The sequence below is a fragment of the Bombina bombina genome, chromosome 6 (assembly GCF_027579735.1).
Source record: "Bombina bombina isolate aBomBom1 chromosome 6, aBomBom1.pri, whole genome shotgun sequence".
In the NCBI taxonomy this organism is placed as follows: Eukaryota; Metazoa; Chordata; class Amphibia; order Anura; family Bombinatoridae; genus Bombina; species Bombina bombina.
This window is the reverse complement of record NC_069504.1, coordinates 354,141,204-354,165,174: the sequence shown is the minus strand read 5'-3', so window position 1 is coordinate 354,165,174 and position 23,971 is coordinate 354,141,204. Positions and strand designations below refer to the sequence as shown.

The 23,971-nt window shown below is 36.7% G+C and overlaps 1 protein-coding gene across 3 annotated transcripts in view; it reads right to left on the bottom strand.

Moving 5' to 3' along the window:
- Positions 1-23,971, bottom strand: part of GFRA3 (GDNF family receptor alpha 3) — a 129,534-nt gene that overhangs the window by 54,308 nt on the left and 51,255 nt on the right. For all 3 annotated transcript variants that reach the window (XM_053717020.1, XM_053717019.1, XM_053717021.1), the window contains exons 2-3: positions 12,981-13,235; positions 11,988-12,086 (exon numbers count right to left, since the gene is read on the bottom strand). In XM_053717020.1, the coding sequence (XP_053572995.1) occupies positions 11,988-12,086; positions 12,981-13,235 (354 nt within the window). The remainder of the gene's footprint in view (positions 1-11,987; positions 12,087-12,980; positions 13,236-23,971) is intronic.

The following is a 23,971-nucleotide window of genomic DNA, read 5'->3' as shown; positions in this document are numbered from 1 at the left end:
TAATGATGACCCGTGGACTGATCACACATAACAGAAGAAAAACTTTTCATACCTTTGGATAGATTGTCTAACATTTTAATAACTAGAGCTAACAATATTGTATCTAAAATTGAATAATAATAAAAATAAAAGTTAAAAAATTAAATTAAAATAAGATAAAATTATGATAAAATAAAATACTCATAATATTGGAAAAATAAAATAAAAGTGCTTTAGTCTCCTTTATAAGAAGGACTCAAACATAGATTTAAACATTTGGACATTTTGATACATTTTCATTCTACATCAAACAAATATATACATCCTTGAATATAATAAAATTTATGTATATATAAAATAAATGATTAAATACAAATAAATGCATAATATAAATGTGGGTGTGTAATTTCTCTATATTGAGTTTCTCTATATTGAATTAAATGAATGCAGCCACTCTAATATCTTTATTTAAACCATAGTGTCCATATGTTTTTAGTGTGTGTATCCACCATAGTATGGACACTATGGTTTAAATAAAGATATTAGAGTGGCTGCATTCATTTAATTCAATATAGAGAAACTCAATATAGAGAAATTACACACCCACATTTATATTATGCATTTATTTGTATTTAATCATTTATTTTATATATACATAAATTTTATTATATTCAAGGATGTATATATTTGTTTGATGTAGAATGAAAATGTATCAAAATGTCCAAATGTTTAAATATATGTTTGAGTCCTTCTTATAAAGGAGACTAAACCACTTTTATTTTATTTTTCGAATATTATGAGTAGTTTATTTTATTTTATCATAATTTTATCTTATTTTAATTTAATTTTTTAACTTTTATTTTTATTATTATTCAATTTTAGATACAATATTGTTAGCTCTAGTTATTAAAATGTTAGACAATCTATCCAAAGGTATGAAAAGTTTTTTTCCAAGAAGGGATTTCACTGTAATCGTTTCTGTATTTGAAATATATATGACCCAAAGTGACCTGCACTTTCCATTACATACCCCTTAGAAGAAATTCAGAATATCGGCTATCACAAGAATATGGCGAAAACATCGCTCACAAAGAGATTGGCCAATTCGGGACATGTGATATAGAACTGTCCGGACAAACCAGGAAACAGATTTTCACACACAAAGTATCTGGAACAACGCTCGCCATCCGATTGGTTGAATTGGAACACATGACAACGCATCCTTCGGCGGACCTGAAAGGGAACTGTACAAATTCGGGACTCGAAAGGGAACTTCCATATTATTTTCACTGTGATTGGTCAAATAATGTTCAATTTGTTTATACCGATCCGATTGGGCAAATCATTGAGATTCTGAGCGAAATAGCTTAAGCATATATATAAAAAATGGATTACTCTCAAAACACAATCGGATGGGGATAAAAATAAAAATAAAATGTTTTATTTGTGAGTCCTATTCCGGTGTTTGTCACCGGAACAGGAACATTGATTACCTGTATAAATACACCTGTAAATACTCCTAAGGCAGCACTTCCAATTGTTTTTTACTGCTCTTGAAAAAGACGATTTAGTCATTGAAACGCGTAGAGCCAAGCTGAAAAAGAGCTTTTTAATACGTTTTAATAAATATTTGTTTGATACAACAAGTATTCTTGCTGCCTTTTTTGGAAGTATTCTAAAGTTACCAACTATCTTTGAGGAGCCGGATTCCGAATTACTCGGAGTGAGTATACTGCACTTTATATCAATTTAAAGATACAATCACCTGCAGTGCAATTTCCATTGTTTATAGATACTAAAGCACATCATGGGAAAACCAGGATATATATCCTTATGAAGAAGCTGAACTCTGAAATTTTCGGATCAAGTTTTCTTTCTTCAGTGTGCACCATAATATTGAAGACCAGCGCCTCTATTTATCTAATCCATATTCTACTCACAGTCCTGTTGGGAGAGACTGTTAGAAGGCTGCGGTCACCTAAGAGGGGAGTATTGTGCTCTATTCTAGTCATTCTGTACATTGTGTTATTAACATCTAACATATCTGTATAGTTTTTGTAATTATTTTCTAACTCTACAGTGCCTGAAAATATACTGAATAAGAAGCCACTAGCTTCCCTAGAGTCATTAAAGTTGCCCAAATGTATCCTAGACTTAAAAGGATATCTAAGTCACAAAAAATTTCCACTTAAAGATTTAATCCCATCAGTACCTAGAAGGAAAAAGCACTTACCTGTTGATCCAGCTGCAGGGTAAATGACAGCTACTAAGGTGTTACCAGTACTTCACTGCCTGTCAGGGATCTGTAGTAAAAAAAAGATCAGAGTAACCAACCCTGGCTTTCTGCAATGGGGTAGCAATTGTTAAAAGTAAAGCAAAGACTACCTCGCCGCCTTTTAACTGCTAAAAGCAACCAATACTCTTACTAAAGAGATTGACATGGACTTGGCTATACCCCAATCCTTGCTTTCAGGGAAAAGTACCCATAAAAGGATTAAATATCTTCAGACACCGACTTCATACTCCTCCATTGACAGAGGCAAAGAAATTGACTGGGGATTATTATTAAGGGAAGTTGCACTTAACAGCTTTGCTGGGGTGCTCTTTGCCTCCTCCTGCTGGCCAGGAGTTGAATATCCCATGAGTAATTGGAATGACTTTGTGGACTCTCCATGTCTTAGGAAAGAAATCACAATTTTGTGTGTCCTAAATCATGTGCTTTTTTCAATATCTTATTGCAAGATTAAAGTGAAGGTCAATTTCAATGAATTAGAGCCCGGTTTTTAATAAACCTATTAAAAACAAGGGCACTTTAATTCATCAAAATTGACATTACTCCTTTTCTTCAAAAACGTACCTTTTAATCCTGAAAGCCGCTCCAGCGATTCCCCCGGGCGTCGGAAGCCTCTTCTTACGCCAGAAATGACGAATCCAGCTTCCTCCAATCACGGCTTTCTTCCCGGGGGGGATCATGGCCTGATGCAATGCCGTGATTGGAGGAAGCCGGATTCGTCATTTTGGACCCGCGAAGAGGGCCTGTGACTGGCAGAGGAAGTGCTGGAATGGCTGTCAGGATTAAAAGGTAAGTTTTTGAATTAATTTTGATTAATTAAAGTGCCCTTGTTTTAATAGGATTATTAAAAACCGGGCACTAATTCATCGAAATTGACCTTCACTTTAACAAGGCAAATATAATGTTTTTGTTGTTTTGCCAGAGATGAGGATTTTGTTATTGAGGGGTATTAATGGCAGATGCATTTTGTGATTGTAATCATTGGAAAAATGCACTGACAATACTGTTCAACATACAGAGATTGTGATCTGCCGAAAATAAGCACAAGGTTGTGATCAACTCTTATATGTTTAACTCCTACAAATGTGTTAAATATATAGTTACAGTCAACTCCAGAGCAGCAATGCACTACAGGGAGTACATGAGGTAAGTAAATGAAAAAGAGAATTATGAGACTACCTAGGTATGCGTTACAACAATGGATACCAAGAGAATGAAGTAAACTTAAAAGTCTCTAAAAATTGCATTCCCTTTCTGAACCATGAACTTTAATTTTGACCCCAATGTCCCTTTAAAAGTGTATTAAATGCATTCCTTCTAATTCTATTGCACAAAACAAGAAATACTGCAGAGTTCAATGTAATATCCTTGTCTTAATTAAGATATAAATCAGTATCATAATGTTAAAGTGTATTGCCTCAAAATTTACTATAGATCAAAACCCATTTTCAATCGACCTATTATGAATTATAAGAAGTTCTGAATTCCTACAGATAAATCTACAGAACTGTAGATTTATCTGTAGGATAAATCCACACTGCTACACAAATGTTGCCATTACAAGTAAGAGTAATCAGCTCTTTCATTTCAACCTGTGGGGGATAATGTACCCACGGTAAAAATACATTTCATCTCACACTTAAATAATATCTTGTCAGCTTTTCCACCTCTCTTTTTTGTGCTATGTGTTCCAAGCAAATCATTTTAACTTTACTAAAGTCGTAGTCCTGGTTCTCTTTAAAGTGTTCTGCTACCCTCATTCCAATGTTATTATAATGTTCTCAAATACAATCACTGAATTCCCTTTTCTTTTTTCCCCAACATGGAGACAGGAACAACACCCCAAATAAACAACCCCAAAGGCAGTGCAGTTAATCTTCAGTTTAATTCAGAATCTCTCTTCATTATTGGCAGTGAAAATACTGCATCTCTCAACATATCACACTTTTATGGTGCAATGTAAACCACATCTTGGGTGTCAGGTGCTTTTTGAAATTCATGTGAAATAACCTTTCACAGAGGCTCATTGTCTTCCCTGCTATTAGCAATGGAACCTTAGAGACATAATTTGTTTAACATTCATCTGATCTTATTCTCTATTTTCTACACAATAACTCATTACGTGCATTTTGAGTATCTGTGCTGCACAAATCAGCCATTCCCATTTCAGAAGAGCAGTTTATTTAGACATGCAGCTATTGGCCAATGGGAATACCATTTTTTAAACCTTGTGAGTAGTGACTAGATGCGCAGAGCAGATTTTTTGTTGTTTATGGTTTTCTATAGGTTTCTCTGTTAACAGCCAATAATCAACTACTTAATTTTAAATCTAAAAAGGTACTTTTTTTTACACCAATCTGATGGGTGAGGAAATACTGTAGTTTCAATTGATCTTATTAAAGCCGTTCTCTGTACCTTCCCACAACACCAGGATGTCCTCCACATAAGGAAGCCATAAAGGCATGTGTGATTTACCCTTTTACTAAGCTCACTAAACACCCCCTCCATCTCAAAAAAATCCTAGTACTTTCCATCTAACAAGAAATTCCAGCAGAATCTTTACCAAATTTGTATTCTGTTTTTACATTGTGTGGCTAAAAAGGACTTCACTACCTTGGGATAAGTATCTAGTTTGTGCAATACATCACCAGTGTCCTGAGCAAAAAAAATGAAAATGCCTATGAATAATGGTCTCATGAAGAAATCGATATAACAGCCCTCAGTGAAGCCTCCAAAACCCAAAGTAAAAGGCTCTACTAGAAACACTTTTGTGGTGCTTTTGTATCCAGTACAAAGTTGAGACTACTGAGTGTTCTTTGAGCACAAAATCAAATTCCTGTTTTGCAATTATACCTTCACTTAGTGTTTGATTAAGGATACATAATTGTTCATTATAAAATCTATCAAATTTGAGCCTACTCAAAGCCTCATAGTGTTCTTTAAAAACTAATAGTCTTTTAGTCTCTCTTAAATAAAATATATATTTTTCTTTTTTGTGGGAGAACCAGGTCCTTATTCCTCTTGTCCTTTTTTTAAAGGGATAGAAATGTCAAAAATGAAATGTGCACAGGTGCATTTCAATTAGAATATACTTCGAGTAAAAGTTATTAGTGGCTTTCCGTGGCATACGCATATATCATGTAAAGGCCTGTGCACCAATATTCAAACAACACACCTTCTCAGAGGGTCAGCAGTAGTTTGTATGACACAAATTATTTCTTTAGAAGCAATACACATCACCACCAGCTAAGTAGAAAAAGGGGGGCTGAGGGCTAGTGGGTTAAGACTAGATAAAAAATTGTAGGGAGAAATTATATGATAAAGACTTATAAGTATATTAGCCCTATAATTTTAAGAGAGAGACAGGAAGGATACATATGGATGTACCATTAATTGCAAAGACAAGAAGAAATCTTGCAAGAAAGGGGATAGGCCTGTCAGGCTCTAAGTATATATTTTAAACAACCCACTGGTTTAGATTATCAGCACAAGATGGTAATTCATGGAAAAGAGCAATGCTCTATGTCAGGGAGTAACTAGAACCCCATATATCCAATTTGGAACTTAGAATGAAGTTAAAATTGTCTCAGAAAACCATTCATACTGACGAAATCTTTATTAAGAGACAAAGGATAAAGTCCAGCAGGACTCAGACAAACATTCACACATACACTGGTTAAAAATAGCTCAAGCTCGTTTCTTAATTAAAGAGAATGCAATGTATGGCATGTGAAATAGAAATAGTATTTAAATAGTAATCTCTGCAAGTGGAATTCTTAAGGATATCTAATATGAGCAAATGTTGAAAGATTCCTAAAATTATAATGTGCAGAATAACTGTTCTACAGTAAATGGTGGACCTTTGGATGGTGTGTACAGGGAATATAGCTAGGATATATATATGTAGCTTATTTAATTTTAGCATTCAGGGTGTCATAAGGTTCAGTAGTTTGTGCACTTATGGTGAGCACAGGGTAGCGCTTAATATCACTAAGATGAATTGATTGTATTACAATATAACTGAAGGCTTGAATTCAGCAATGTTGTTCAGAGATAATATAGATGATATGTGCAAAAAATGGTGAACACCAAATAGCATTCGATTATCTCAGAGATCAATTAAATAAATTGCAATATGACTGGGAGCTTTCAGCAATGTTGCTCAGAGAGAAAATATATTTTAGGTCTGACCTAAGCGGTATTTTGTGACCCAATATTCTCAATGGTTTAACTGGTATGTGCGTGCTCACTAATGGTTACATTTGTATATTTTGATACATATTAGCACAGCTGAAAATATAAATCAATATCTAATGTCTCCCAGTTACAAAACATATATATGCTAGGCTGCACTGTTGTTGTAACTTTGGTTAATACCGGGTTACCATAACATGTATATACAGGTGTTTAGGTAATGTACCACAGGTTTTATAACCTATATATTAGTATCATAGATTTTGGTTAACCTATTCCTTTAGTTTTGATATTAAAGTGAGCCTAGCACAAATATCAAGTTGCCACCTTAGTTGCCAAACATATATGGGTTAATGTATTGTTGAATATCAGTTATACAAATTTAGCGAAGTAAGGAAACTCTCATAACCCCTGGCTGAAGTAAGCCTCTTCTATAGCGGAGGCTGTTATTAATATTACTTCTAGCTAATAACACTCAAACGTTCATATCTTGATCTACAAAAGTCTCTACTATATCGGAGACTGTATTACTGTTAGTCTGCTCCAATTTCACACACGCATATATTCAATAAGTATTAGAAAGTATATTAGCGAGCGAGCGGCTAAAAGCAGTGAGGTACTATGACCTCGTGAACAATGCCCCTACATTGGGGCATTGTTCACGAGGTCATAGTACCTCACTGCTTTTAGCCGCTCGCTCGCTAATATACTTTCTAATACTTATTGAATATATGCGTGTGTGAAATTGGAGCAGACTAACAGTAATACAGTCTCCGATATAGTAGAGACTTTTGTAGATCAAGATATGAACGTTTGAGTGTTATTAGCTAGAAGTAATATTAATAACAGCCTCCGCTATAGAAGAGGCTTACTTCAGCCAGGGGTTATGAGAGTTTCCTTACTTCGCTAAATTTGTATAACTGATATTCAACAATACATTAGCCCATATATGTTTGGCAACTAAGGTGGCAACTTGATATTTGTGCTAGGCTCACTTTAATATCAAAACTAAAGGAATAGGTTAACCAAAATCTATGATACTAATATATAGGTTATAAAACCTGTGGTACATTACCTAAACACCTGTATATACATGTTATGGTAACCCGGTATTAACCAAAGTTACAACAACAGTGCAGCCTAGCATATATATGTTTTGTAACTGGGAGACATTAGATATTGATTTATATTTTCAGCTGTGCTAATATGTATCAAAATATACAAATGTAACCATTAGTGAGCACGCACATACCAGTTAAACCATTGAGAATATTGGGTCACAAAATACCGCTTAGGTCAGACCTAAAATATATTTTCTCTCTGAGCAACATTGCTGAAAGCTCCCAGTCATATTGCAATTTATTTAATTGATCTCTGAGATAATCGAATGCTATTTGGTGTTCACCATTTTTTGCACATATCATCTATATTATCTCTGAACAACATTGCTGAATTCAAGCCTTCAGTTATATTGTAATACAATCAATTCATCTTAGTGATATTAAGCGCTACCCTGTGCTCACCATAAGTGCACAAACTACTGAACCTTATGACACCCTGAATGCTAAAATTAAATAAGCTACATATATATATCCTAGCTATATTCCCTGTACACACCATCCAAAGGTCCACCATTTACTGTAGAACAGTTATTCTGCACATTATAATTTTAGGAATCTTTCAACATTTGCTCATATTAGATATCCTTAAGAATTCCACTTGCAGAGATTACTATTTAAATACTATTTCTATTTCACACGCCATACATTGCATTCTCTTTAATTAAGAAACGAGCTTGAGCTATTTTTAACCAGTGTATGTGTGAATGTTTGTCTGAGTCCTGCTGGACTTTATCCTTTGTCTCTTAATAAAGATTTCGTCAGTATGAATGGTTTTCTGAGACAATTTTAACTTCATTCTAAGTTCCAAATTGGATATATGGGGTTCTAGTTACTCCCCGACATAGAGCATTGCTCTTTTCCATGAATTACCATCTTGTGCTGATAATCTAAACCAGTGGGTTGTTTAAAATATATACTTAGAGCCTGACAGGCCTATCCCCTTTCTTGCAAGATTTCTTCTTGTCTTTGCAATTAATGGTACATCCACATCACCACCAGCTCTCTGAGCAAGCATGGTGTTAAATACTGATGCATGATGGGATGCTTAACAGGATATGTGCATTTGCCCAAGAAAAACGGTAATAACTTTTAGTAGAAGCATATTTGCTTATGAAAGTATATTGCAAAAATGCTTCTATTTCAAATGCAAATGCACTCATGCACATTTCATTTTTGACCTTTCTATCCCTTTAAATATAAGAACAGATAGCTGTACTAAAATGAATGCACTACATTTCTATGTTCATATTTATTATTTTGCTGGGCTGAATGCAATCCAACTCTTCATTTTCAATCTCAGAGGCAAATACTAAAAAAGGTAAAAACTTTTTTTTTTACAGCATGAGATATTATTGTATTTATAATTAAAAGCCCTTGTCATTAGTGGGCCCTAAGCAACTACAAGTCAGCTGAATGTTATTAAACATCTGTTAGACAGAATTATTTGTATTACTCTGTGTCTTTGAAGACTGTCCAATGTAAGAATCAATAGAAAAGCATTAACTTGTTTCCAGTGATATAAAACACATTGATCATCTTGTTTCTTTATATAATAGTGTTTATTTGCTCTATGGCTGAGAGCTATTTATTTAAACATGAGCCATAGTCTGAAGGAAGCACGCAAGATGCTATAAGACTCTTATCTTCAGAAACCTACTTATATATTACATTATAGATTTCCCCAAATGTATTCAGAATAAAAGCTGGTGATAAAGCTGATGAAAATATGTTAATAGTCACTGGAGATTTATTTTTTTCTTTTACATGCTGAAATGATATTTTCCAGGTTTTCTAAGTGTGTTTTTGTTTTGGAAAAGGGAAAAATTATCTGTAAAGACGCAGGATGTAGGTGATTAGAGTGTAATATGTATATTTATTCACAGGAAGCAGGGTGCACGATTAATGGCAGACCCTAGTTTAATGAGCATGAAGTCATCATCTACTATTTACACTCCAAATTCTTAATGTCAAAAATGTTTGATTTCAAGAAGAAATTTGGAAAAACACTTTAAAGTCCCAAGCAGCTATGCATAAAGGTTGTGTACAGGAATGTTTGTTAAATAAACGTGACACAGATTCACTAAAATAAGACGCCAATGACTTTCTGTGTTTTTACTAATTTTGGGCTTCAATTTACAGTATGATACAAAAAGAAGCCCATCTACTAAAATCTCTTGTTGGGTTCTATCAATATAAAATAGCAACCACATGTACTTAGTATTCATTTTTAAGTGTGTGTGTGTGTGTATATATATATATATATATATATATATATATATATATATATATATATATATATATATTTTTTTTTTTTTTTTTTAAGTCCAATAAGAGGAAGGCACTCACCGGATTTGACAAAGGGATCCTTTATTCCTTTAACATAGCCTAACGTTTCTGGGTGTTACCCCCGTTTTCAAACACACAACCAGACCCAACACCATAACAGCTCAACAGCTCCTTAAATACCCTATTTCCCAATCACCCTGTGCAGGTGTGGCTCAGCTTGGGACACACATCATCATGCTGCGCCCGTATCCTAGCAACCACTAGTAAATAAACATATTTAACAACCGTGTATTAAAAACAGTATTACTGACAAAATTATCTGACACATAACTAGCACTGTCAATTATATGACCTGCTAAATCATCATATCATTTCATATTGTATATTAGCTAACAATACCTTATCAGGGCTATAGCAAACTTAACTGAAATAATCCATGCTCATTAGACTATTACAAAATAATGCCTCAATATTCAGAAGTGTCATGACCTGTTATACCTACATTACAGCGCAATCTAACCGCTCATATTAAATCCAAACTGCCACTTGACCTTCTATAGAATACAGACATTATACATCATTATTGCCTCCAGCCTAATCATCAACATAAACAGGCATTTAAAGCTTACTGAAAGTGATAGACCACCAATACTACCACACAGCAACCAGCATAAAATAAACAAACTTAAAGCATAAAAAGAAGAAAGAAAAAAGAAAAAAAAAAGAAAGAGAAAGAAAAAAAGGAAGAAAAGCAAAAAATATAAAAGGACAAAAAGAGAACAAAAGCAACAATAAATATACACAAAAATGAATGAAAATGAGAGAAAATAAAAACACATAACAATCAAAACAAACAAAAAACTGCTGAGCGCTATAGTCATAGTAGAAAACTGGGATTATATATTCATAGGAAACTATGCCACTTAAGTTTAGTATTCAATACTTTGGGAGAAATAGTTTCCAACTCATAAGTCCATCTCATCTCCCTTTGTAGAAGCAGCCTATTCCTATCCCTCCTCTTTTCATCTCTGGTATGCGATCTATAATCATATAGCGTAAATCCGCCACATTATGCCTTTGCTCATAAAAGTGTCTGGCCACTGGTTGATTCGACTCGCCATTCTTTATGGCCTGTCTTATGGCGCTCATGTGGTTGGCCATCCTCGTCCTCAGGTTGTTAACTAGTGGTTGCTAGGATACGGGCGCAGCATGTCCCAAGCTGAGCCACACCTGCACAGGGTGATTGGGAAAAAGGGTATTTAAGGAGCTGTTATGGTGTTGGGTCTGGTTGTGTGTTTGAAAACGGGGGTAAAACCCCGAAACGCTACACTATGTTAAAGGCTTAAAGGATCCCTTTGTCAAATCCGTTGAGTGCCTTCCTCTTATTGGACTTATTGAAATTGTTTCTGATGTGCACCCCGGTACTGCTAGGATTCTGTGAGTGCTAGGCCATACTATAGAAGATATATATATATATATATATAACACAAAACATGGAAGGGAACTGCACTCCAAGACCGGATCAGGTACACATCCTGTGACTCAGCAACATCCAGCCCTGGGTGCTAAATAGTACTCCAAAAAAGCTGTGATGTCACCAGAGCCACAGGCAGTTAACCCCAGTCCGGAATGGGTGCAAGAAACAAGGGGGATTACAAATAAAAAGTAATACAACACATAGAAACACCCAGCACTCACCAGCTAGCTCACAGCTAAGATAAAATCACAACTGGAAAGGTTAGTAACCGCATCTGGCCAAATGGGAAAGCTCAGGCACCACGTCAAGGTCCTTTCCATTGCCTGAGTCCCTAACACAGCCACACCATCATGCGAGCTCACAAAGCCAAACAAACTGAGAACAAAGAAGGGGTTGCACAGGTGGATTTAATCACCCAGAGAAAATACAAAATATATATATATATATATATATATATATTACAATTGTTTTTAGTTCATCTCTCAATCTTTATACTATAAGATTAAATTTCCATGTATGCCAATATTTCCAAACACACTGCCAACACATCTTATGGAAATCAAGAAGCATGAAAAACTCTGATAAATAAACATTGTTTCTCCAAAAGTGCAGTTCAGCAAATACGTAGATTTCTTACCAGAAATTAACGCAGAAAGACGTAGATAGTCTTCACTCTCTGTGAAATTTAACAGTATTTCTTCATAAGGAGATTTATATAACTCCAGTGAACCTGTATCTGGAAGACAGAAATAAAAAAGTTGATATGTCACATATTAAAGGGGTAACACCTTTTTAAATGTTTATGTGTAGTATATGTATCCAAAATAGTTCTGTTGTTAAAAGATCAGCATAAAAAATAAACAATTTAGATCTTTTGTTTTATTTAATGTTTCAATATCCTAAAATCCTAAAGTTATCTAATGAGCTGGTCTTCATTACTCTTCTATTTCTCCACCTCATTAATTGTAAAAAAAAATATAGATTATAATGTAACCAATGTGAATTTCCATGATTTTTCAATGGTTGATAAGAACAATGTCATTAATTCCAGTGGTGGACAGAAAAGACATGGATGCAAAAGCATTTTTTGTTTGTTTGTTTTTGTCCAGAAAAGTTGCACATCTTAAAATAAAAATGAATACATTTAATATAATTTAAAACATCCTATTTTTGGAGAAAACGTTCATTGAATTTTAATCTTTTTTTAATTCATTTTATTTAAACATAAATGTCAGAGGTATTTTTGTGAGTTAGCTATATAGCTTATATATCCCATGACTTCAGAAGGCAAACAAATGATTAATCACTACAGTTGCAGCCAGTGAAACCAAGCAGTATGGTTGTAGCCCTGAGGCAACGAGGCAGCAAATCAGTTATGAGTGGCACCTTGAGCACTCCTCTTATTGGCTGCTTGCAGCAAAGCTATATAAATAACAAAAGCGGCCAAGGTGAGATGGCAAGATAAGGATGAAACAATGGAGGAGGTGTTCCTTTTTCCGAAAGAAGATCTGCTAATAAAAATGTGTGTACTTTTAGGTAGATTTGTTTGTTGATATGGAAAATACAGTACAATTTTAATCTTTTTCTGTACTTATATAATGTCTATGGGAAATTAACATCACAGGCTCACCTAGTACAGGATGAACAGCCCAGTATATCCTCAGGCAATGATCTTCTTTCTTCATATTATATCGGCACTTGCAGTGCATCAGAGTGGTATGCTGAAGAGCCAGACACTCAGGTCTAGCCACCTGCCCCACTGCAGCTTCTTGTGAGCACTGCTCAAGAATGTGATAGCTGGAATTACACTGAGGGTCATTGAAGCAAAGTTGCTCAGCTTGTAAGCAGTCACTTGTCATAGGACTCTCAGCAGACAGGAAGACCACTGAAAAAGATCAGACAATGTCACATCAATCTTACCTCGCAGACATTCCTTATCTTCATAGTCTGAACTAATGTCTGCTGACGTCACAGAAAATACCTTTATTTAAACAATCTATTGCTATACACAAATTGTTAACATTCTCTTGTTTAATTCATAGCATCTTTCTAGAATATTACATAAATGTAAAGTATTATGTTCCAATCTATTGACTTTTTTGTCACAAATTAAATGCAATTTAAACCGCTTACATTATATTAAATTGCAATGTTACTGTGACATAAATGAACAGTAAATAAAGGCTCTAATGTGCTGTAGAATTGTATTATTGCACTATTCATTGTGGAGAACTAGGCAAAGGGGTTAAACACATAATAAAATTCTGCTCAAGACCTGCAATGCACTAGTGGCCCAGAGCTGAATGTGGCCTCTAAGCCAATAAGGGGTGCATGGTCACCATTTCACCATCCGTGTTCAGTTCAGGTTTTCCAGTGAATTGTTCCTCCAGGGCTGAATATAATGATGAGTTTAAAGGGACAATCAAGTCCAAAAAAATGTTCATGTTTCGAATAGGGCATGTAATTTTAAACAACTTACCAATTTACTTTTTTCACCAATTTTGCTTTGTTCTCTTGGTATTCTTAGTTGAAAGCTAAACCTAGAAAGGCTCATATGATAATTTCTAAGCACTTGAAGGTTGCCTCTTATCACATGCTTTTTATTTGCTTTTTTACAACAGGGGAGAGCTAGTTCATGTTAACCATATAGATAACATTGTGATCACGCCCGTGGATTGTGGCAGACTCTGCACTAATTGGCTAAAATGAAAGTCAATAGATAATAAATAGAATGTCATGTGATCAGGGGGCTGTCAGAAGAGGCTTAGATACAAGGTAATCACAGAGGTAAAAAACATAATTTATGCTTACCTGATAAATTCCTTTCTTCTGTAGTGTGATCAGTCCACGGGTCATCATTACTTGTGGGATATTAACTGCTCCCCTACAGGAAGTGCAAGAGGATTCACCCAGCAGAGTTGCTATATAGCTCCTCCCCTCTACGTCACCTCCAGTCATTCGACCAAGGACCAACGAGAAAGGAGAAGCCAAGGGTGTAGTGGTGACTGGAGTATAATTTAAAAAATATTTACCTGCCTTAAAAAACAGGGCGGGCCGTGGACTGATCACACTACAGAAGAAAGGAATTTATCAGGTAAGCATAAATTATGTTTTCTTCTGTTAAGTGTGATCAGTCCACGGGTCATCATTACTTGTGGGATACCAATACCAAAGCAAAAGTACACGGATGACGGGAGGGATAGGCAGGCTCTTTATACAGAAGGAACCACTGCCTGAAGAACCTTTCTCCCAAAAATAGCCTCCGATGAAGCAAAAGTGTCAAATTTGTAAAATTTGGAAAAAGTATGAAGCGAAGACCAAGTTGCAGCCTTGCAAATCTGTTCAACAGAGGCCTCATTCTTAAAGGCCCAAGTGGAAGCCACAGCTCTAGTGGAATGAGCTGTAATTCTTTCAGGAGGCTGCTGTCCAGCAGTCTCATAAGCTAAACGAATTATGCTACGAAGCCAAAAAGAGAGAGAGGTAGCAGAAGCTTTTTGACCTCTCCTCTGACCAGAGTAAACGACAAACAGGGAAGACGTTTGTCGAAAATCTTTAGTTGCCTGTAAATAAAATTTAAGGGCACGAACTACATCCAGATTGTGCAAAAGACGTTCCTTCCTCGAAGAAGGATTTGGGCACAAGGATGGAACAACAATCTCCTGATTGATATTCCTGTTAGTGACTACCTTAGGTAAGAACCCAGGCTTAGTACGCAGAACTACCTTATCCGAGTGAAAAATCAAATAAGGAGAATCACAATGTAAGGCTGATAATTCAGAGACTCTTCGAGCCGAGGAAATAGCCATTAAAAATAGAACTTTCCAAGATAACAACTTTATATCAATGGAATGAAGGGGTTCAAACGGAACACCCTGTAAAACGTTAAGAACAAGGTTTAAACTCCATGGTGGAGCCACAGCTTTAAACACAGGTTTAATCCTGGCCAAAGCCTGACAAAAAGCCTGAACGTCTGGAACTTCTGACAGACGCTTGTGTAACAGAATGGACAGAGCTGAGATCTGTCCCTTTAAGGAACTAGCGGATAACCCCTTTTCTAAACCTTCTTGTAGAAAAGACAATATCCTAGGAATCCTAACCTTACTCCAAGAGTAACCTTTGGATTCGCACCAATATAGGTATTTACGCCATATTTTATGGTAAATCTTTCTGGTGACAGGCTTCCTAGCCTGTATTAAGGTATCAATAACTGACTCAGAAAAACCACGCTTTGATAAGATCAAGCGTTCAATTTCCAAGCAGTCAGCTTCAGAGAAGTTAGATTTTGATGTTTGAAAGGACCCTGAATCAGAAGGTCCTGTTTCAGAGGTAACGACCAAGGTGGACAGAATGACATGTCCACCAGATCTGTATACCAAGTCCTGCGTGGCCATGCAGGCGCTATTAGAATCACTGATGCTTTCTCCTGTTTGATTCTGGCAATCAATCGAGGAAGCATCGGGAAAGGTGGAAACACATAAGCCATCCTGAAGGTCCATGGTGCTGTCAAGGCATCTATCAGGACCGCTCCCGGATCCCTGGATCTGGACCCGTAGCGCGGAAGCTTGGCGTTCTGTCGAGACGCCATGAGATCTATCTCTGGTTTGCCCCAACGTGGAAGTATTTGGGCAAAGACCTCTGGATGAAGTTCCCACTCCCCCGGATGAAAAGTCTGACGACTTAAGAAATCCGCCTCCCAGTTCTCCACTCCCGGGATGTGGATTGCAGACAGGTGGCAAGAGTGAGACTCTGCCCAGCGAATTATCTTCGATACTTCCATCATTGCTAGGGAGCTTCTTGTCCCTCCCTGATGGTTGATATAAGCTACAGTCGAGATGTTGTCCGACTGGAACCTGATGAACCCCCGAGTTGCTAACTGGGGCCAAGCCAGAAGAGCATTGAGGACTGCTCTCAATTCCAGAATGTTTATTGGAAGAAGACTCTCCTCCTGATTCCATAGTCCCTGAGCCTTCAGAGAATTCCAGACAGCGCCCCAACCTAGTAGGCTGGCGTCTGTTGTTACAATTGACCAGTCTGGCCTGCTGAATGGCATTCCCCTGGACAGATGTGGCCGATAAAGCCACCATAGAAGAGAATTTCTGGTCTCTTGAATGGAATGAAGGACACGGCATGCATTTTGAAGTTTTGTTAACCTGTCCTCTGTCAGGTAAATCTTCATTTCTACAGAATCTATCAGAGTCCCCAGGAAGGGAACTCTTGTGAGTGGAAAGAGAGAACTTTTCTCTTCGTTCACTTTCCATCCATGCGACCTTAGAAATGCCAGTACTATCTCTGTATGAGATTTGGCAGTTTGAAAGCTTGAAGCTTGTATCAGTATGTCGTCTAAGTACGGAGCTACTGAAATTCCTCGCGGTCTTAGTACCGCCAGAAGAGTGCCCAGAAACTTTGTGAAGATTCTTGGAGCCGTAGCCAGTCCGAATGGAAGAGCTACAAACTGGTAATGCCTGTCTAAAAAGGCAAACCTTAGATACCGGTAATGACTTCTGTGAATCGGTATGTGAAGGTAAGCATCCTTTAAATCCACTGTGGTCAAGTACTGACCCTCTTGGATCATAGGCAAAATTGTTCGAATAGTTTCCATCTTGAACGATGGAACTCTTAGGAATTTGTTTAGGATCTTTAAATCCAAGATTGGCCTGAAGGTTCCCTCTTTTTGGGAACTACAAACAGATTTGAGTAAAACCCTTGTCCTTGTTCCAACCGCGGAACTGGATGGATCACTCCCATTAATAAAAGATCTTGTACGCAGCGTAGAAACGCTTCCTTCTTTGTTAGGTTTGTTGACAACCTTGACAGATGAAATCTCCCTCTTGGGGGAGAGGATTTGAAGTCCAGAAGGTATCCCTGAGATATGATCTCTAACGCCCAGGGATCCTGAACATCTCTTGCCCAAGCCTGGGCGAAGAGGGAAAGTCTGCCCCCCACTAGATCCGGTCCCGGATCGGGGGCCCTCAATTCATGCTGTCTTAGGGGCAGCAGCAGGTTTTCTGGCCTGTTTGCCCCTGTTCCAGGACTGGTTAGGTTTCCAGCCTTGTCTGTAGCGAGCAACAGCTCCTTCCTGTTTTGGTGCAGAGGAAGTTGATGCTGCTCCTGCTTTGAAATTACGAAAGGAACGAAAATTGGACTGTCTAGCCTTGGCTTTGGCCTTGTCCTGAGGCAGGGCATGACCTTTACCTCCTGTAATGTCATCAATAATCTCTTTCAAGCCGGGCCCGAATAAGGTCTGCCCTTTGAAAGGAATATTAAGCAATTTAGATTTAGACGTAACATCAGCTGACCAGGATTTTAGCCACAGAGCTCTGCGTGCCTGAATGGCGAATCCTGAATTTTTAGCCGCAAGTTTAGTTAAATGTACTACGGCATCTGAAATAAATGAATTAGCTAACTTAAGGAATTTAAGTTTGTGTGTGATGTCATCTAGTGTGGATGATTGAAGTGTCTCTTCCAGAGACTCAAACCAAAATGCTGCTGCAGCCGTGACAGGCGCAATACATGCAAGAGGTTGCAATATAAACCCTTGTTGAACAAACATTTTCTTAAGGTAACCCTCTAATTTTTTATCCATTGGATCTGAAAAAGCACAGCTATCCTCCACTGGGATAGTGGTACGCTTAGCTAAAGTAGAAACTGCTCCCTCCACCTTAGGGACCATTTGCCATAAGTCCCGTGTGGCGGCGTCTATTGGAAACATTTTTCTGAATATAGGAGGGGGTGAGAAAGGCACACCGGGTCTATCCCACTCCTTAGTAACAATGTCAGTAAGTCTCTTAGGTATAGGAAAAACGTCAGTACTCGTCGGTACCGCAAAATATTTATCCAACCTACACATTTTTTCTGGGATTGCAACTGTGTTACAATCATTCAGAGCCGCTAATACCTCCCCTAGTAACACACGGAGGTTCTCAAGCTTAAATTTAAAATTTGAAATGTCTGAGTCCAGTTTATTTGGATCAGAACCGTCACCCACAGAATGAAGCTCTCCGTCTTCACGTTCTGCAAACTGTGATGCAGTATCAGACATGGCCCTTGCATTATCAGCGCACTCTGTTCTCATCCCAGAGTGATCACGTTTACCTCTTAGTTCTGGTAGTTTAGCCAAAACTTCAGTCATAACAGTAGCCATATCTTGTAATGTGATTTGTAATGGCCGCCCAGATGCACTCGGCGCTACAATATCACGCACCTCCTGAGCGGGAGATGCAGGTACTGACACGTGAGGCGAGTTAGTCGGCATAACTCTCCCCTCGTTGTTTGGTGAAATATGTTCAATTTGTACAGATTGACTATTTTTTAAAGTAGCATCAATACATTTAGTACATAAATTTCTATTGGGCTCCACTTTGGCATTAACACATATAGCACAGAGATATTCCTCTGAATCAGACATGTTTAACACACTAGCAAATAAACAGCAACTTGGAAATACTTTTCAAAGTAATTTACAAATAATATGAAAACGAACTGTGCCTTTAAGAAGCACAGAAAATATTATAACAGATAAAATAATTAAGTTATAGCATCAATCTTTGTCAGAATATACAGTTTTAGCAAAGGATTGTTCCCCTCAGCAAATGATAACTAACCCAGGCAGCAGAAAAAAATACACAAATAAACGTTTTTTATATCACAGTCAATACAATCAGCACAGCTCTGCTGTGAATGATTACTTCCCTCAAAAAAGACTCTTGAGATCCCTGAACTCTGTAGAGATGAACCGGATCATGCAGGAAGAAAATGAACCTCTGACTGAGTTTTTCTGATGCATAGTGAAAGCACCAAAATGGCCCCTCCCCCACACACATAACAGTGAGAGGGATCAGTGAACTGCTCTAATTTAAATCAAAACTATTGCCAAGTGGAAAAAAAGTGCCCAAAACATTTTTTCACCCAGTACCTCAGAGAAAAAAACGTTTTTACATGCCAGCAAAAAAACGTTTTACCTCAATAATTAATTGTCATTTAAAACCTATTGCAAGTCCCTGCAAAATAGGTTAAGTCTATGTATACAGTTTAAAAGCCAGAGAAGTACCATTTCCCAGAAAACTGAAGTGTAAAATATACATACATGACAGCCTGATATCAGCTACATCTACTGCATTCAAGGCTGAGTTTACATTATAACGGTATGGCAGGATTTTCTCATCAATTCCATGTCAGAAAATAATAAACTGCTACATACCTCTTTGCAGATTAAACTGCCCACTGTCCCCTGATCTGAAGTTTACCTCTCCTCAGATGGCCGAGAAACAGCAATATGATCTTAACTACTCCGGCTAAAATCATAGAAAAACTCAGGTAGATTCTTCTTCAAATTCTACCAGAGAAGGAATAACACACTCCGGTGCTATTATAAAATAACAAACTTTTGATTGAAGATATAAAAACTAAATATATCACCATAGTCCTCTCACACATCCTATCTAGTCGTTGGGTGCAAGAGAATGACTGGAGGTGACGTAGAGGGGAGGAGCTATATAGCAACTCTGCTGGGTGAATCCTCTTGCACTTCCTGTAGGGGAGCAGTTAATATCCCACAAGTAATGATGACCCGTGGACTGATCACACTTAACAGAAGAAAGTGTATTTATATAACTGTTGGTTATGCAAAAATGGGGAATGGGTAATAAAGGTATTATCTATCTTTTTAAACAACAAAAATTCTGGTGTTGACTGTCCCTTTAACCCCTTTGCACAGTTCTCTGCAAGCAAAAGTGCAATAATATTATTATGGCTACTTTATGTCCCTTTAAGAATATCTGAATACATGCTCCAGCAGAAAATCTGATGTCTGAACATTTATTTACACAATTTAATTGTTATTAGTATATAATTTAAATAATTGGCAACATTATATTATACATGTATCTTACTGCTAGTAATGTAACAGGAAATACTAAAGTTTTAATTGCCTGACATTTGTTTTGTGACAGTACATTTCTGTCATACATGTGATAGAGCATTATTTATTACAATCTCAAAGTGCCTACTTTCCCTTTAAAATACAGTTGAATGTAGTATATTTGCATAATCAATGAATGCATAATAAAAGATCAATGCAATAGCAACTGAATTTCAAATTAGTAGAAGATTTTTAGTTCAATTTTCCGTCGCCCTGTATCATGTGACAGCCATCAGCCAATCACAAAATGCATATATATTGCAAATTCTTGCACATGATCAGTAGGAGCTAGTGCCTCAGAGAGTGTGCATATAAAAATATTGTGCATATTTTCATAATGAAGTAAATGGGAACTTTTTTTTTAATTGCATGCTTTATCTAAATCATTAAAGTTTACATTTTATTTTAGTGTTCCTTTAAGTTAAAGCTGTTTATTTTGCTATTAAAGCTAACAGGAAGTGCATATATGTGTACAACTGCGCCGCATGTGTATATTAGTAGCATAAATTCATAGGAAAGGACAGCAGGAGTGCAGGGTACTCACTCAATTGTGCCAATAAATGCAGGCTGGACCTTTAACAGCAGTCCAGCTCGCTGGATTTTTGCATGGCAGGCTTCAAATCTTCATATGTTAATGATACATGTAAGAAGGGGGGCAAAAATGCAAGCACCACATGTGTGTATCAATAAAGTAAAGAATGTATATGATATACAAACAAATGCAGGGTACTCACAAAGGTGGCGGCACCCAAATGTGCCAAGTGGTGCAGGCTGGTCCTTTAACAGCAGCCCAGCTCGCTGTGCTCAAACTGAGCAATGTAAACCCTTCTTTAATGTCTCTGGATAAGAGAATAAGGAGTCAAGTAGCGTAGACTCAAAAAAATCCACACAGTGGTACCAGTGTTGGTAAAAAAAATCTTACAGTATTTATTTAAATAAAGGTTAAAACAGCAAGATAAAAAAAGATAAAAACACAAGGAATACTATCTGTGTGTGTATGATGGAGTATGCAATGCGTTTCTCGGCTCTGAGGCCGTTTATTCAGGTATATCTAAATGCATCCTTAAATAGGGCTTCGCTACCAGTCAGGTGACGGAACCCCTCCTCCAGCACAAAATTGTAACGACCAATCACAGCTCTTCATCTCTCTGGTCTTGTGAGTCACCTGAAGTCTATTAGTTACCATAGAATCATTATATGTATCACAACCTGTTCCACCTAGAGTTAACACAATGCTTGCTATATAAATCCATGAATGCAAGTTTGAATGTAAAGTTACCTTCAATCACAAATAAATCCCCCTAAAGCTAACACCAACCGCTATGCGTCTATCAAAAAGCCTTATATCCCACCCCGTTATATAAATTGAGACATTATTGTCAGTCTGGAGACATTACAGAAAGTTTTCCATTGCTCAGTGTGAGCACAGCGAGCTGGGCTGCTATTAAAGGACCAGCCTGCACCACTTGGCACATTTGGGTGCCGCCACCTTTGTGAGTACCCTGCATTTGTTTGTATATCATATACATTCTTTACTTTATTGATACACACATGTGGTGCTTGCATTTTTGTCCCCCTTCTTTCATGTATCATTAACATATGAAGATTCGGAGCCCGTTGTGCAAAAATACAGAGATCTGGGCTGCTGTTAAAGGTCCAGCCTGCATTTATTGGCACAATTGAGTGCCTCAGACATATGCGAGTACCCTGCACTCAGCTGTCCTTTCCTGTGAATTTATACTACTAATACACACATGCGGCGCCTCTTTTTTTGCTTTTGTTTATTTAGAACCTCCTGATTATTTGTGTTAAAGAGTGCTGCCTTTGGTGTTACTGGTATTACCCTACTAGAATTTCCCTGTTATCACGAAGATCTTCTGGGACACTCTAGGATTTGGGATATATTTTATTTAGATTATAGTCTCATTTGTTGGGGAATATAACTTTATACACAGTTTTTTTTACCAACTTTAACGCCCTATATATGTTTATCTTGATCATATATTCATATTTTTATTTGGTTTATGTGTTGCACCTCCTACTGGTTAGTTTTTATATAACCAATTTTTGTATTATGTGTACAACTGGGCCACAAGGACTTATTCTTTACTGGCTGGTAAGAATTCAGAGTCCTCCCCTGCTTTACTTGTAGACAGCAACATGTCTGACAAGCATGAAAACAAACAAAAACATTCTCGTCTCAGGAACATCCATATAAAATGACTGCTGCTTCCCTTTAAACTGAAAGCTGAAACACAAACTTAAAGATACAGTCAAACCTATAATTGTTGTTGTTTTAAAAAGATAGATAATCCCTTATAATTCCCCAGTTTTGCATAACCAACACAGTTATAATAATACGTTTTACCTCTAATTACCTTGTATCTAAGCCTCAGCAGACTGCCCCTTATTTCAGTTCTTTTGACAGACTTGCAGTTTAGCCAATCAGAGCTGTCTCCATGGTATGGTAAATTCATGTGCATGAGCTCAATGTTATCTATATGAAACACGTGAACTAATTCCCTCTAGTGGTGAAAAACTATCAAAATGCATTTAGATTAGAGGCGGTCTTCAAGGTCTAAGAAATTAGCATATAAACCTCCTAGGTTTAGCTTTCAACTAAGAATACCAAGAGAACAAATCAAAATTGGTATGATAAAAGTAAATTGGAAAGTTGTTTAAAATTACATGCCCTATTTGAAACATGGAAGTTTTTTTTGGACTTGACTGTCCCTTTAATGGTTATTACTGCATTTTAGTGATCGCACAGGATGGGAATTGCACAGTCTGGTCCCTGAGTCTATTTCACAGTGTGAAAATCAGTAGTTTAACTATACTTCATTAAACAAAAACCACTAGAAATGCGGTAAAACATAAATCACAATTACACCTAGACAACATATGACAACCATGTTTTCAAATATGTGCACTTAGTAAATAATTAAATTTCTCTTTGGTTAAAGGAACAGTCTACCATAGAATTGTTATTGTTTTAAAAGATAGATAATCCCTTTATTACCCATTCCCCAGTTTTGCATAACAACACTGTTATATTAATATACTTTTTACCTCTGTGATTACCTTGTATCTAGGAACCTTCTTCCAGCCCCCTGATCACATGACTGTGACTGTTTATTATCTATTGTCTTACATTTAGCATTGTATTGTGCTAAATCTTAAATAACTTTCTGTGCCTGAACACAGTGTTATCTATATAGCCCACGTGTACTTTCTGTCTCTTTGTGTTGAAAAGAGATTTAAAAAGCATGTGATAAGAGGCAGCCCTCAAAGGCTTAGAAATTAGCATATGAGCCTACCTATGTTTAGTTTAAACTAAGAATATCAAGAGAAAAAAGCAAATTTGATGATAAAAGTAAACTGGAAAGTTGATTAAAATTAAAAGTCCTCTCTGAATAATGAAAGTTTAATTTATACAAGACTGTCCGTTTAAGTTGCGGTATTCTTGTTTCTAAAAATGTATTTTTTTCTCAGCATACTTGTAGACACAAATGTGATCTTGTGTTGCAACCTTGTGTCACTGTTAAAAAGCTTTTGAGGTTATCACACAGATATATTTTCATTTTCATGACCTTAACTTTTTTAAAAAAAAATTTTTATGTTATAGTAGAAGACTATTATATAGTAGACTATTTTTCAAGAGTATGTTGTATTTTCTTGTAAAGTAGTTTGTTTTTGTTTTTAAT